Source organism: Cyanistes caeruleus, chromosome Z (genome assembly GCF_971803275.1).
Source record: "Cyanistes caeruleus chromosome Z, bCyaCae1.hap1.1, whole genome shotgun sequence".
NCBI classification, from domain to species: Eukaryota; Metazoa; Chordata; class Aves; order Passeriformes; family Paridae; genus Cyanistes; species Cyanistes caeruleus.
Genome location: NC_141732.1, coordinates 33,999,583 through 34,013,889, shown reverse-complemented (window position 1 = coordinate 34,013,889; position 14,307 = coordinate 33,999,583). Strand labels below are relative to the sequence as shown.

Here is a 14,307-nt window from a genome sequence, read left to right as displayed (position 1 = left end):
TGTGTTTCACACTGTTTGTGCCCACTGCTTCTTGCTCTGTCATTAAGCACCACTGAAAAGAGCCTGGCTGCATGTTCTTTTTGTGCCCTCCATTCAGATATTTGTACACAAACAGCAGAGATATCCCTGAGCCTTCTCATCACTGGACTAAACAGTCCAGGCTCTCAGCTTCTCCTCATGAGAGACACTTCAGACCCTGCAGCATCATGGTGGGCCTCTGACAGATTTACTAGAGGAGCTCTCCAAAACCAAGGATAAAATGACAGAACTACCAAGCTTTTTAAAAATAAATTTAATTTTATTTATTAGAAATATCCCCAATAAGTCCACCTTTCCATAAAGGCTTAGATCTTAAACAGAGTTCACATTTTTTAAAATTAATAAGCAGCTAAATAATTTCAATATTAGATTCAGATTCTGTTTAGCTGAATAAGAAAGCAAGTCAGTGTCAGGTAATCAGAAAGGAATAAAAATTTTTTTATACTGTCAGTTAATTTCTAAGTCACTGATGAGAGCATAGAACTTAACTTCTGAGTCAAACCTAAGTGGATCAAATACATGAAATCAGCTCGTGATCTTCAATGGTTCTACAGATGCCAGCAGTATTTTAATGACTTTTGCACTGTGTTCTACAGTAAGTCAAGCCAATTGCCATACAAAACAGTTAATAAATGCTGTTTACTTTATATGGGTGTGTCCAGTTTCCTGATACACAGAAAAATTCAGCACTGTAAACAAGCCTTCTAATACAATTGACAGAAAAAAATTGCTCACTTTATGGTTCACACTTTGAAATGCACGATTACTATAGTTTCATTGTGCTCAGGAGAAGCAGGCTTGTACCTGGACCTTTTTGCTTAATCTTTTTTTGATTAGGATGCCATTTTCCGGATCATGTAGTTCAGAATGCCGCCGTTGTGGAAGTAAGTAAGCTCCACATCAGTGTCAAATCTCATGATTGCATGAAAGGTTTTCCCGGTGTCCAGCTGTTAGGGTCAAAGAAAGTCATTCAAGCAGCAGAACCTTGCACATGTTACTAGATATCATAGTAAAATAAGGACTACTAGGATAGTTTTGCTACCTTAAAAAATTGTGATAGAAAGCTAAAGTGAACAGGCACCAGTACTTCTATCCACACTAGACTGCAGGAAGCTGCTTGAGAAGAAAGTGGTTTAAAACAGAGCATAACAGACACAGTATGTCGTCTCATTGCATTTGCTGCTTCATTTATAACTGAGAAACTTATAGTGGACTTTGAGTGACTGGTCCAAAAAGACAGGATGGCTTTGTGTTAATTAAAACAGTTTGAGCATCCTGCTTTTATAGCCTGTCATAGTAAATCATAAAATGGTTTGGGCTGGAAGGGACATTAAGGATCATCTAGTTCAAACCCCCACTGCCATGGGCAGGAAACATTCCCACAAGAGAAGGTTGCTCAAAGCCTTATCCAACCTGACCTTGAACCCTTCCAGGGAGAAGGAATCCACAGCTTCTCTGGGCAGTAGTTCCAGTGCCTCATCTCAAATTATTCCTTGTATCTAAGCTAATTGTACCTTCCTCCAGTTTAATCTCTATTAGAATGACTCGGTCAATTTCCTTCACCATCTCAGTTTTCTCCCTGGTTTAAGTGAATCTGACTGCCATATGTTTTGAACAGCAAAACATGTGACAGCATATGTTTTGAAGGGACAAGTAATTTAGAGTAATATTAAGTGATTCAGAAATTCTGCTCTTACAAGTCTCGTACCTTAATCTGGACATTCATCTGTGGTCTTAGTTTTTCAGGAATGATAATCGTGTAACGCTCCCGTCCAGTGAGTCCTAAAGTTCCTGCATCCTCTCCAGGTAAATACTGCAGAGGAATCACTCCCATTCCTACTAGGTTGCTTCGATGAATTCTTTCATAGCTTTCAGCAAGCACAGCCTTGACACCCTGGGAGATGCACAATAGGTTGAGTTATTTCATAGTTCATAACAGTCTTTCTGTACTCAAAAGGAGAAAAGTGGTTTGTTTGTGGTCCCCCCCATTTCATTTACCAGCTACTGTAGTCAGCAGATCTGTCTGACAGCAAACTGTCCAGGATGACTTGATTGTACATTAACTTTCACACCTCTTTAAAAGAAGCCTGACTCAAAAAAGCAACATGTTTTCTCAGGAATCCTGCATCTAATTTATTAGGTCTTATGCAGAGCACCACTAGTCATTTCCACAACTCTTCCTAATTCAGTGTTGCTCTACTGTAAGCATGCAGTTTAAATAATTTTGAAAATTTTACATGTTAATACATTCAACACAAAAACTCATTACCAGAAAAAAATCTCCAAACACCTAGATGAGCTTAAACACCAACTCTCATAAAACTTTCTCGAATAATGCAAGAAAGCTTGAATCAGAGTTCTTGCTGCAAACAGTGTAAGACTGGACAGACAAAGAAAGAAACAGGTATTTCACTGTATGTGGATATCTATTTGGCTCCCACAGTGAAGCCATGCTAAATTTAATTTTCACTGATACTCTTCTCTTACACTTTCTAGTTTCCTTGTAAGTGAGCTTAAGGATGCTGCTGAAAGCAGACCTATGGTTTATGGGGTTATGGAAAGTGGAAGTAAAAACTGGGCCTTTCTAGTGTGGCCTTGTGGATTTCTAGATGAAGATCAGTAAAGCCTTCCAGTCAGAACAAGATCTATTAATGTTGAATAGCTTTTGCAGATCTACTGTGGCTCTTGGAGGTAGCTGAGATTTCAAAACAGCTCTTTCTACCAAAAATGAGAATGAGCTACTCAGGATTTGGTCACAAGTAGTGTTACTGACAAACAAGTACACTGTTAATACTGTTCTCCTAGTTTACTGTTGCCACTCACCAAGAGGAAGGGTCCTTTAGCAGCCCAGTCTCTGGAACTTCCTGCACCATATTCCTTCCCAGCCAGCACAATCAGAGGATGACCAGCCTGCTTGTATCTTTCTGCAGCATCAAACACATCCAGCTGGAATAAAAATGCCAAATGCTTTGTAAACTTTTTGCAGGTAGAAGCACAACTCCAGGGAAAGGAGGAAACAGAAGTGTCCCCACATAAACAATTGAAGCCCACAACTTCCACCAAGCAGCACTTTCAGGACATTGAACCATACAGCACTTTGTGGCTTCTAGTCTGATCTCATTCCCAACACAAACCTGCACCTTCCACTGGTGCTTTTACAGTGGTTACACTCACCACTGATGTGCCTGAAGGTGCATGTGACTGCTTCCCTGAGTCAGCTCCTGCCCCCTCAACTAGCTTTGCTTAGAAGGTACTGAAGTAAATTACTAAGCTGGTAAGAAGGAAAGCCAGCACCAATCCACTCGGTTGTAAGCAGTTTAGAGCAGCATGTGTACTTACAATTTCCCCAGAAGGGAAATGGATAGTCTGAGGTCCTTGTTTATCAATAAACTTGTTGACCAAGCGAATGTTTGCAAATGTCCCTCTGGCCATGACAGCATCGTTCCCTCTGCGGGAGCCGTAAGAATTGAACTCTCGAGGAGTCAAGCTATTAAGGGAAAAGTAGAAAGGAAGCTGTTGGTTTTAGACTAAAAGCACTTTGCTCTAAAAAAAGAAAGTAATAAACTGGTGTTTCTAAGGCAGGTACATATGTAGTTTCTACCCCAGCAGCAGTATCCAGTTACCCAATATTTCTCCTTTGAGTTGTTTTGAAGGAAAAGAAAAGTAATTTACAAATAGCTACAGTTTGGTCAGAAAAAGCAGTTTCCACAATAGTCTCAACTCTTGCCCTACAAAGAGTATCCAACAGATGCAAGGATATAATTCACATTAACTCAGCAGACGCAACACAATTTTTTTTCTTAATTACTGATTCCTGAAGATCCTCGTTATTTATACTACTATAACATCTAGAACAAGGGCACTGAACTGTGCTAAATATCAAAAAGGCAGCAAGAATCTCTGCTGCAAGTTGGAACTACAGAAGAAAATTTCACTTGCAAACAGAAATATGAGAATGAGGGGACACTCCAGCCTAACCAGCAAACAAAAAATGCACTGGAATGTGACAGAAAATTAGACTGTTTGCATTGGGCTACATCCAAACCACAGCTATGACATAAAATGTATCTTTTGTAATGCATGTAGGACTATTCAGATTTCCAAGTAACTGATAGCAGGCCGTGAGAGAGTCCAGAGCAGCTGGTTTTCAATATATTATGCTGTTTTAATCAATTGTCTTTCCAAAATTATTAGGTTTAGTGAGTTACATCTTTTTTTTTTTATGTCAGTGCTGTTGCTCGAAACACCACTGAAGTTTTAAGAAGTGCTAAATCAGAGGATAAAAGCATTATATTACCTGTGAAGCCTGAATAGGTCAAAGAGGTAAGTCCTTCTCTTGCCTTAAGCTGAACCCCAAGTACTAAACTGACATTCTGGCCATAGAAAAAGATGAACATTTTACAGGAGTTTGGACTCCAGTCACAACAGATTCGCCAGTCATTGCAGCTGCACTGAAACCTAAACTTCTGGATGTTCTGTAGTGCCTAAGAGCCTAGATATGTGAAATAGTTGTACATGCTAGAAGAAATTAATATAAAACCCATTTTTGGCACTAATGAAAATGGTCATTTTGCTTTGATAGAGGGACAGATCTTGATTCCCTTATTTATGAATAAATGTAGAGGCCAGTTTTTGCAGTAAGTCATCTTCTTCCCCTATTTCCATAAAAATGTCTTTAGCTCTACAATGATAACAGATGTACACACTCTATTCTCTTCTTACACTTAGTGAGAGCTGCTGAAGCAGCACAAAGAGAAATGTTTTGCCTTCTTATATGTTGTCTAGGCAGCTGTCAAGGTATGTAAGTGTATGTGAACAGACAGAAGGTATGTGTGCCTGTAACATGGTATAGTAGTTGTGGTTTGTGCTCTCTTCCCAATGTATGACAAGAGCAAGAAGCAGTGCTTACCCTCTGCTGGTCAAATAACGGGCTGCAGGACTATTTCTTGCTATGTTCCCAGCTGGAGATATGTGGTCAGTTGTCACAGAATCCCCAAAACTCAACAAGACATAAGCATCTTCTATTGTTTTTGGGGTCTGAAGAGCCAAAGTCTAAGCCATAAATATAAACAAAACAATTAACGTATGAAAAATTATTCCTTTACCTTTCTCAAACAAGTGCAAATTGCAAAATAAAGTCTCCCTTTTGTATACAAGTTAGGAGAAAGAAAAAACCCAACACTATTAAGAATGTTTATGTTCTTGAACAAATATGATGCCCTGGCTGTCTGCCAGCAGGTTCATGCATGAAGAAAATAGAGGAGACAAAAAAATCCACCCAAGGCTTCCTGTGATACACGCATCGAAGATTCCTAGACATGTGCACGCGTTAAAATTTCCGTTTACTTTTAAATGGCACTGAATTAGCAATTCAAGCACTGAGCTATTTGGTGCAACATGGAAGCAGGAAGAACAGTGCATTTCATTTCCTTGTTTTTTTCTTCACTTGTTTTGTGACTGTTTAGAAGTATTTCAACTTAAAAGTAAAAGCAGACTTTTCAAGAGCACTGAAGTGAAAGGGAATCCTTACAACTTTGAGATTCACTCATGCCTTTGTATTAAAATGAACACAATAGCTCAATTCTAACATGTAAGAACCAAGGCCTCAATAGGCTTTTATGAATCCTCTCAGGCCCCTTGAAGTGGCTTTACTTCACCTTCAGTGAGTCAAGATCACTGCACACTTTGGCTTGATTCAAAGGGAAAGCACGTACGTACCAGACCATCAAAGAAAGGAGGAGACTTGATATAAGTAGACTTGGGATTCCAAGTATACAGTTTATCTGAAGGAGCATCTAAGGCATTCCAAGCTTTGTTTACTGTCTGAAAAACACAAAATCCTTTCAACGCTTTCTAAAGTTTTCAGAAGCAATGTAAATATTTCAGAATACAGGTAAAATTACAAATTTTACTTTAGCTAAAGCCTTATGTATTTCTTAGTGTACTTTGGGAAATGCCCATAAAAATTTACATTATGTTTGGGAGTGTTTTTTTAGTTATTATACCTGTTAAAAGATTTAGGAAAAGCCTCACTTCATTACAAAAGAATGACATTCATTCTGTTTTCTCAGAATAACCTGTACTATGCACACAGATAACACTTTATAATTCTCCATTGTGTATGTAAGTAATCTTAAGAAGCTTCCCTAACATAAACATATTTTGTTTCAACTCTTGAGAAAGATTTGGAGGAAGATATTACCAAGTAAAAGTTCTTTTTCTGATATCAATCCTATTAGTTAATGCAAATGAATTTTATGATAGCTGAAAAAAAAATCAAACATCTGTGAAGCTGGAATATTCTACCTTCTAGTATCATCTAGGGATGGCTATTAAAAACATATCATCTACATGTCACATTAAAAGTATCATAAGGAGCAATTTTCAAAACATGACTGTCTGAAATAATTAATTATCCAGAAGGTTTTTTTTTAAAAATCCTCATTTGAATATCTGTCATAATGAGAGCAAAACCTAGAGATGAAAAAGGTTCATTTCATTATCATGATTGTCTTATTGAATAACTTCAGAACGGCACAGTACATTAATCAAACTACTGCCAAGAGGATTAATTCACCTCTATTTTTTCATAGACCTCCTTGAACATCCCAGGAATAACAAATTGACGCTCAACAGCCTGAATCTCATTTCTTGTTGGCCAGATATCTTTCAGGAAAATCTTCTTCCCCGAAGAATTTATTCCTGTATAAAATGGTATTGTTAATTTTGTTGCATAAATTTTTCATTAAGAAGAAAAAAAAGCTTACCACTGTGTTCTCTGGCTAAGTGTTCCTTGTAACACTCACAAGACACACTTTATTTCACTTACAAGGGTTTGATAGAAAAGCGTGTCAAACTTTATAATAACTGTACATAACCCTTCTTTTTTGACTTGCAATGGCCTTCCAGAATAATTTAAAGAATTTATGCTGAAAAGGATCTTTGAAGGTCATCTTCACAAAGAAAATCTACTAACTTGGCTCTTGAAAGACTATCACCCAGCTATAACCAGAAATGCAACCCAGTAGAATTAGGGGGAAGCCAAGTTTGAGCACTATTCTTTCTCCATCATACTGACTCCTTGTATCTCTCTTAACAATTGCAAGATTTGTCTCCTAGCGTTATTTAGCACCTTAAAGCACTTCCCTAGGGCAAATATTTCTAAAAGTGCTTAATTCCGGACAGTTTAGCTCTTAAGCTGTGAAGAGAAGCATCCCAACACTGTCTTACCTAAAGGCTCTTTCTCAAAGTCAATCCGGATGGTCCCGGCAATTGCATAGGCTATTACCAGCGGTGGGGAAGCCAGGTAGTTGGCACGGGTGTTGGGATGGACACGCCCTTCAAAATTCCTATTGCCAGACAACACACCCACTGCCACAAGGTCTCCCTGTAAGATGAAGGTTGAGACAAAGATAGGTCAGCTGCTTGCAGAGTCCACACACACAGAGCAAATCTGCAGGGCCCCACTACACTGCAACAACAAAGACAAGTCACGGAACTGTCTTCTTCTGAATAATCCCAAAACATTTCCCACAGAAAAGAGAATATAGACTGAATTTACTCTGTACAGAGCTGAGAAGACAGTTCTGTACACACAATGTAATACATCTCAGAAGAGCACACAGCAGAGAACAGCTCACATAAATGAGCTGCCCAGGGAAAACTACATACCTGTGTAATGGCCTCAACAACAGACTCCGGTAGGGGCCCACTATTGCCAATACATGTCATACAGCCATAACCCACCACATCAAACCTACACAAAGCACAAAAATAACAGTGAACAAAATGCTACGTTGGAGCAAGGCATTCAACCACTCAGCAGTTGGCAATGGTTACTTTCAGGAGAAGTACTGCTTTAACAAATGAAATGCTGCTGAAAACAGCATTTTTGAAATGCTCTATTTTTACCACTGCAGTGACTGTCCGTGCACACAGAATGCGAAATATGTAATCTAGCAAGAGGAAGAAGTGTGATTTACACTGTTTCAAAACAATTAGTCTTGAAAATAGCCGATTCTCCTGCTTAAGAACATAAGTCTTCAAGAAGTTACAGCAGGCCTTCATCATTGTACAAAGCCAGCCAGCACAACAGCAGCGTGCTCACTTATGCAGGACCACACCATAATACGCAATATCTTTTAAGATGCACAGAGAGATAGTTACTCTATTGCATCATTTGTAGACACTGTTTTTAGTTAAGCAACCATAGGACAGCAGTAAGAAAAGCACTCCTACCCCAGCTGAGAAAGGTAACGCATAACTCCACTCTCCCTCAGATAGTAAGTGACAACCCCGCTTCCTGGGGACAGGCTAGTTTTAATGTACGGCTTCACTGTCAAACCAGCTTCGACGGCTTTCTTAGCAAGCAATCCTGAAAAATACAGAGGATAGCTGCAGATTTTCCTGAAAACGAGATAGTTTGGTGGATAAGCATGGTAAGAGAAGTACCAGTAAATAACTGGGAACAGAAAATGCACACTAGCAATGAAACAGTTGTACAGTGAACCAACAACACTAATTTTGTGATAACCAGCTAGAGGACAAGTGCTCTGTTGAACTGTAGATTCAGCCTGCAATTTCTCTTCCACTAGAAAGATAATGGAAGTTGCATTCAATAAGATGCGCTCCCTGGAGCAGCAAGTAGACATTCAAAATTCAGGACGTTATTTGTAAGACAAATGTCTCACAGAAAATGCAGTGAAGAACTGTTAAGTTCTCACTTCCTGTGGTCTAGTAACCCAGAGAAGAAACAACTTCCAGCATAGGACTTTGTGCTCTCAGGAGCAGAAAGCTATGAGAGCACAAACACTGGCCCTTGCCACAAACAAGCCATCTCACAATCCACAGTTCGTTGCACAAGTGCTGTTTAACCATTCCTGGCTTTGTAATATTCATAGAGATATATCAGTGGAATGTGTTACTAGACATGCATTTATCCTGAATTCCTTCCGTTGAAATTCCTTGAATTGTCCATACAGAGATGAATGTTCTGTTCTTTTCCAGGGTGAACATAAAAAAAAGCAGCAGATAGGCAAACTATGCAAAACTTCACATTCCCATCATGCATTTTCCCCCTCACACGTGACATTCATTTAGATAAGAAAATAGAAATAAGCTGTGCTTTGATCCAACATGATCTCCAACAGGAAGATGTCATCAAAACATAAATGCTGCTGTACAGAAAGGCAGCAAAGGTGAGAGCAGCCACTAAATCTGAGTACATTCACCAAGATCCTTAGGGCTACATTCTTCAGAGTGCTGTGCATTACACAGTAGTGAATGCACTCGAAGCACCAACTTTATTTATATCTGCAGAGCATTCCACACTTTAAACCCATAGAGCTATTAAGCCAAGATGGTTAAAACATCAGTATCCCTTACTGCCTCACAGAAAGCTAAAAATGCATGTCATTAGCCTGGGAGCCGAACACTAGAGGAAACTATCCTCAAGAGGCACAACTGAGGGATACACCCACCTAGAACTAAGGAAATAGACAAGGCAAACAGAGTCAACAGAGTCTGCCTGAGAAAACCTATCTCTTCATCCTTGGAAGATCTATTTCTGTGATAATGCAGAGTAGAACTGAGGAAAGAGGTATGCTGTTTTTGCTGTCCTGTTAAGGGCAAGTGGATTAGACACCTTGTTCAACTCTGTTCCTCTCAAAATGGTAAGAAAACGAGCAGGTCTCTCCTGCTTCTCTTTTTCCCCACATCGTAGTTTATGATGGACTTTGAACCTGTTGCTAGAGTTTAAAAGACATTTGGCCTGGGAGGGGAGTGAACTGCTGGTATGTAAAGTATGCAAAGATAGATGTTAGTCTAAAAAAAGGTGATAAATATCACATCAAAAACCCAAACACTAAGTGACTGTTGACAACCCAAAAGCTTTTCAGCACCACACTGGAACTAAGACAAATTATGTTACTTTAACCAGAAATAATACACTCTGGTGAAGGGCTTTTGTATTGCACAATGTACATCCCTTCTGACCTTTGTAGGAATGAAGTCTGCATCACATGAGCAGTCTGACCAACTAGTAAGCCTTTATCCAGTGATGATCCTACAGCAACAGATACCATCTATGTATATGTTTGCAGAGGAAAGAAAGAAATACGTAAACATGTAGCCAAGCACCTGGGAAATGGGGTCAAATTTGTCCAGTATAGACTGAACCCTTTGAGCTGACACTCTTCATTCCTATTTTGTTGCCAGAATCACACATTAGGAATGACAAATTTTCTGCCCAGACTAGTCATGTTAAAAATTAACAATCTCCTGACCTGAAACTTTACACAACCATTTCAGACAAACTGTTCTCTAGTGGTACATACCAAGCTCACCTCTGGCCTCCTCTTGGATGCAGTTAAGATGTAAATGAAAAGGCTCTGAAAGCTGGCAATTCCTGAGAATAAAATTTGCTTCCTCTACTCACACCTACCATGCCCCCAGACTCTTGTAACAACCTTAGAGGGCAACCTCTAGCTAAATGTGTGATTTTCACTCTGCTGACAGATCAAGCACCTTCAGACTTGCCCCAAAAGACCATTCTTTACTGCCCCTCTTCTGGCTGGACTTTCAACAGCCTCTTCTTAGCCTTATATATCAGCTTCTGTGCATTTGGAAAAGTGTCAAAAGTGTTGTTTAATTATGTTCCCGCTAGCCTTGTAGAAAAGACAATGCAGGAAGAATACCTTTTTGTTAACCTACATTTCTAGCTACCACTTCTACAAGTCCTTCTGAAACTAAGTCATGAGTCTGAGTCCCTTAGAAACTAAGCTCAGTTTTAGCACTCCAAATGACAAAACCAGCACTGTGCACATTGAATTACATCACTGTTGTTGCTATCTTTAGGACACACATCCAGAGCCATAGAGAAACTACTGCACACTGGGCAAATCAGCTTACCTGCACCCAACATAACTGAGGGATTACTGGTGTTTGTGCAGCTTGTAATGGCAGCAATCACTACTGAACCATGAGCGAGCTCGAAGTCACGGCCCTCAAAATTAAATTTGACTGTGCTGTTGTGTCGGTCTGGGGCAATTTGGAATCCCTTGAATCCTTGCTGTAGGAGGAGAAGATAAGAATAAAAAGGAGTGGTTAACATAAATGTTTTGACTGAACATTAGTATGGACTTGGTGAACAAAGTATACTTTGTTCACCAAGTAGAAGCATCTGTTAGTTACATCCATGTTTATTCTTTTATGTCTGATGGTGAAGGCTTGCATCTCTGGTCAACCAAAATGGTGGACAAAAATTATTTTTTCTGGAGTTTCTCATCCTGTTTACTGGTAAAACAGCCAGCCTTTGCAGCAATAGACATTGGTATTCTTTGGATTTCTCAGATGCTTCTTATTCCTGTATGTTACAGATTCCTGATGGCACATAGTCTTAGTACTTAGTCTTAGTCCGAGATTTTAGCATAACATGTAAAATTTTTAAGCCAGGATTACCAAACAGCTTGAATGTATACCAGGAGCTGGTTTGAGAGGCAAAGGTCTGATAGCTGGAAAAAAACTAAAGAGCAAGAAGGCACTGTTCATGCCATGAAAAGTTACATATTTAGAGATCTGAAAGCATAAGATCACCTTATTGTTTGGAAGTTTGGAAAATATAACAAATCAAGAATTATTTGGAACTGCTGCAGTTTAGGTTTCTTGATTTCCATCACTGGAGTTCTGTAATGCCTTTAACAAGGATGGTTACTGTATCAGGTAAATATTCAAACTTTAGAAAACTTAAGTATCCAGGAATATTCATTCAAATAAAAAATCTAGCTCTTCTTTCAATGACCACTTTTGACTGGATAATGAAGAATGTAGTCATTGTTTTCTGTCCTTACCACCAAGATCAAAGAATCACAGAGACACGTGCAGTTCTGCTCTGCTGAACAGATTCAATACTTATTGCAAAACTACATTGTAGATTCAGGGCATAACCTGCTTGGAATGCTTGGAGAGCTGAAGAGCTGGATAGTTATCTCAGAACTCAGTGCAGCAGGTATTTTGCTCCCTCTATTAACAATCTCCCCATTGTAGCAGAGTTCAGAAATGTCTAGTCTATGTCAAAACCATATTAAGCCTAAGACCAGAAAGAAATACTACTCCAGTAGTTCATGAACACTTTTATGCAAGAGGAGCAATACCCCCATTTAAACTACCTATTACTTCTGTCACTTTTGAAACTGCAGTCAAATATCCTCATTTATTTTTCAGTAGACAAACAGCACACAAGCCCAGAACGTAGTTCCTGAACACCAGACAGCTTTCAAAACCGTGCATTAGTTTGTTTGCACAAATGTTCCTACCTTGGCTCCCAGACAAGTCTCAAAGTCCTTCTTCATATCTGACACAGCAACTTTGTCCTGAGGTCTTTTTGGTCCACTGCAGCAAGGGACAACAGTATGGAGATCCAACTCAACAACCTGTTCAAGCAAGATAAACAGAGAGTGATCGGGCATTGCCTGATAGGTTGAAGCCAGGTAAGCCACAGGTATGCTTACCTCTACTGTTGAATCAATGCTAAGTCTGCACATCCTACTTTGCAGAAATTATTGAAGACAAATGAGAATGGGAAAATCAGAAGAAAAGGAACTCTTCTAATTTTAGATGCTGCCGGCTCACACAAATGGCTATCAAAGGTCCTAAAGTTACCGAAAACCCCAACGTAACTAAAGCACCTAAGCACTGTAAATATTTTTTAATTTGTCTTTTAACATGCCAGAAGCAGGTTAAAAAATTATGCAAATAAATCCTGGTACTGATACAAACAAAAGCAGACTATGAATTCATTCCTCACCCATTTTCCAACTTTGTTTTCAAAATGTTCTACATCCTTCCAAATCTCCTAAGATTTTTGAATAGTCATGCAGACCCAAACATAAATTACAAGATAAAATTTTAAAATAGAGAAAACCAGGAATATTCTTGAGTTTCCTGGGCACAGCGTAAGATCTTAATTTTCTTGAACAGAGAATTAACTTTTGTGCTCTGTGGTGACCACACAGGGCTTCTAAGGGTCCTGATTCACCCAACATAATAACTGGCTGAACAGAAAAAGAGTAAAACTGCAAACAAGGCTTGCACACACAACTTCCACATTATCTCCATAGCTACACTTCAGAGTATTCTTCAGTCTGGAAGGACTTCTCAAAGCTCCATGGAATAAACTGTAGAACCTGCAACAGTAGATGTGTACCTACATCCAAGTTTTCACACCTGAAGAGCCAGCTAACTCTTTGCACTGGGCCTTAAAATAAAACATCTGTGCAGACCAAACCAAAGGGCAAGGAATCCCTAGACTATTTCTTAGTTTCTGTGAAAAACAGACAGTCATCGCAATAAAATAGGGACATAAAGCATAGGAGCCAGAAGACAGAGTAGTTTCTAACCTGTGTGAAGTCCGGATCCTGAGAGGAGTCCTTGAAATCTCTTAGCATTCCCACAGCCTCAAGATACCTTTTTGTGCACATAACCTTCTCTTTGTTGCGGCCTAAAATGAAAGCCAGACACAACGAAACCAAAATGCAAGTGAAGTGGAGGAACCACCATCTGGCAGAACAAGAAAAAGTGTATAACAGGCACACTGTCAATAGCACTACAAGACCCTTTCAAGACAAATATTAGGGATCCACTAAAAACACACCAGTTGAGCAGATTTAGTGGCTTTTGCAGAACAAAATCTTGGGTTCTTCTTTCTGTCATCTGGACAACCTAGGTTAAGATTTTTGGCAGGCTGACAAAAGTTTAACGTTCAGCTCTTCCTAAACATGGATCCTAAGTGCAAAAACCAGCCTCAGTAAGCAAGTATCAGTAAAAGAATGAACTGAAGCTCAGAAGCCTTCACCTGATTCAATCCTACTGTTGATGTAATGAAGACCTGGAGTCCTTTCAATTACCCCTTAACTTGTGGTCTCTTCTTACACTCACCAGTTTGTATCAGGTACCCAATGCTAATATCATCCACTGGGAAGTAGGCAGCTGTTGCTCCATACTCTGGACACATATTGGCAATGGTGGCTCGGTCAGCAATCGACAGCTGGGCAACACCAGGACCAAAAAACTCCACAAATTTACCCACAACTCCAACTTGGCGAAGATGCTGTTATAAAAATACAGTGCCTGTGTCAGTGCTGTGTTACAAATGGCATGAGCATGTCTGTTATGAAATACAGCTTTTGACTCAGAGAAATGTCTTGTGAAGATTTCTACAGCCATTTGTAATTAGGAAGCTTTTGCTAAACCAAATCATGAAGATGAGGGCAC

The 14,307-nt window shown here is 39.4% G+C and overlaps 1 protein-coding gene across 2 annotated transcripts in view; it reads right to left on the bottom strand.

Annotated features, from left to right (window-relative positions):
- Window positions 1-277: 277 nt before the first annotated feature.
- Window positions 278-14,307, bottom strand: part of ACO1 (aconitase 1) — a 35,377-nt gene continuing 21,347 nt past the window's right edge. For both annotated transcript variants that reach the window (XM_086866650.1, XM_023944422.2), the window contains exons 8-21: window positions 13,972-14,143; window positions 13,434-13,534; window positions 12,351-12,467; window positions 10,948-11,107; window positions 8,278-8,413; window positions 7,711-7,795; window positions 7,270-7,426; window positions 6,617-6,741; window positions 5,758-5,862; window positions 4,949-5,091; window positions 3,379-3,526; window positions 2,863-2,985; window positions 1,748-1,933; window positions 278-986 (exon numbers count right to left, since the gene is read on the bottom strand). In XM_086866650.1, coding sequence (XP_086722776.1) covers window positions 873-986; window positions 1,748-1,933; window positions 2,863-2,985; window positions 3,379-3,526; window positions 4,949-5,091; window positions 5,758-5,862; window positions 6,617-6,741; window positions 7,270-7,426; window positions 7,711-7,795; window positions 8,278-8,413; window positions 10,948-11,107; window positions 12,351-12,467; window positions 13,434-13,534; window positions 13,972-14,143 — 1,872 coding nt within the window. In that variant the 3' untranslated portion in view covers window positions 278-872. The remainder of the gene's footprint in view (window positions 987-1,747; window positions 1,934-2,862; window positions 2,986-3,378; window positions 3,527-4,948; window positions 5,092-5,757; window positions 5,863-6,616; window positions 6,742-7,269; window positions 7,427-7,710; window positions 7,796-8,277; window positions 8,414-10,947; window positions 11,108-12,350; window positions 12,468-13,433; window positions 13,535-13,971; window positions 14,144-14,307) is intronic.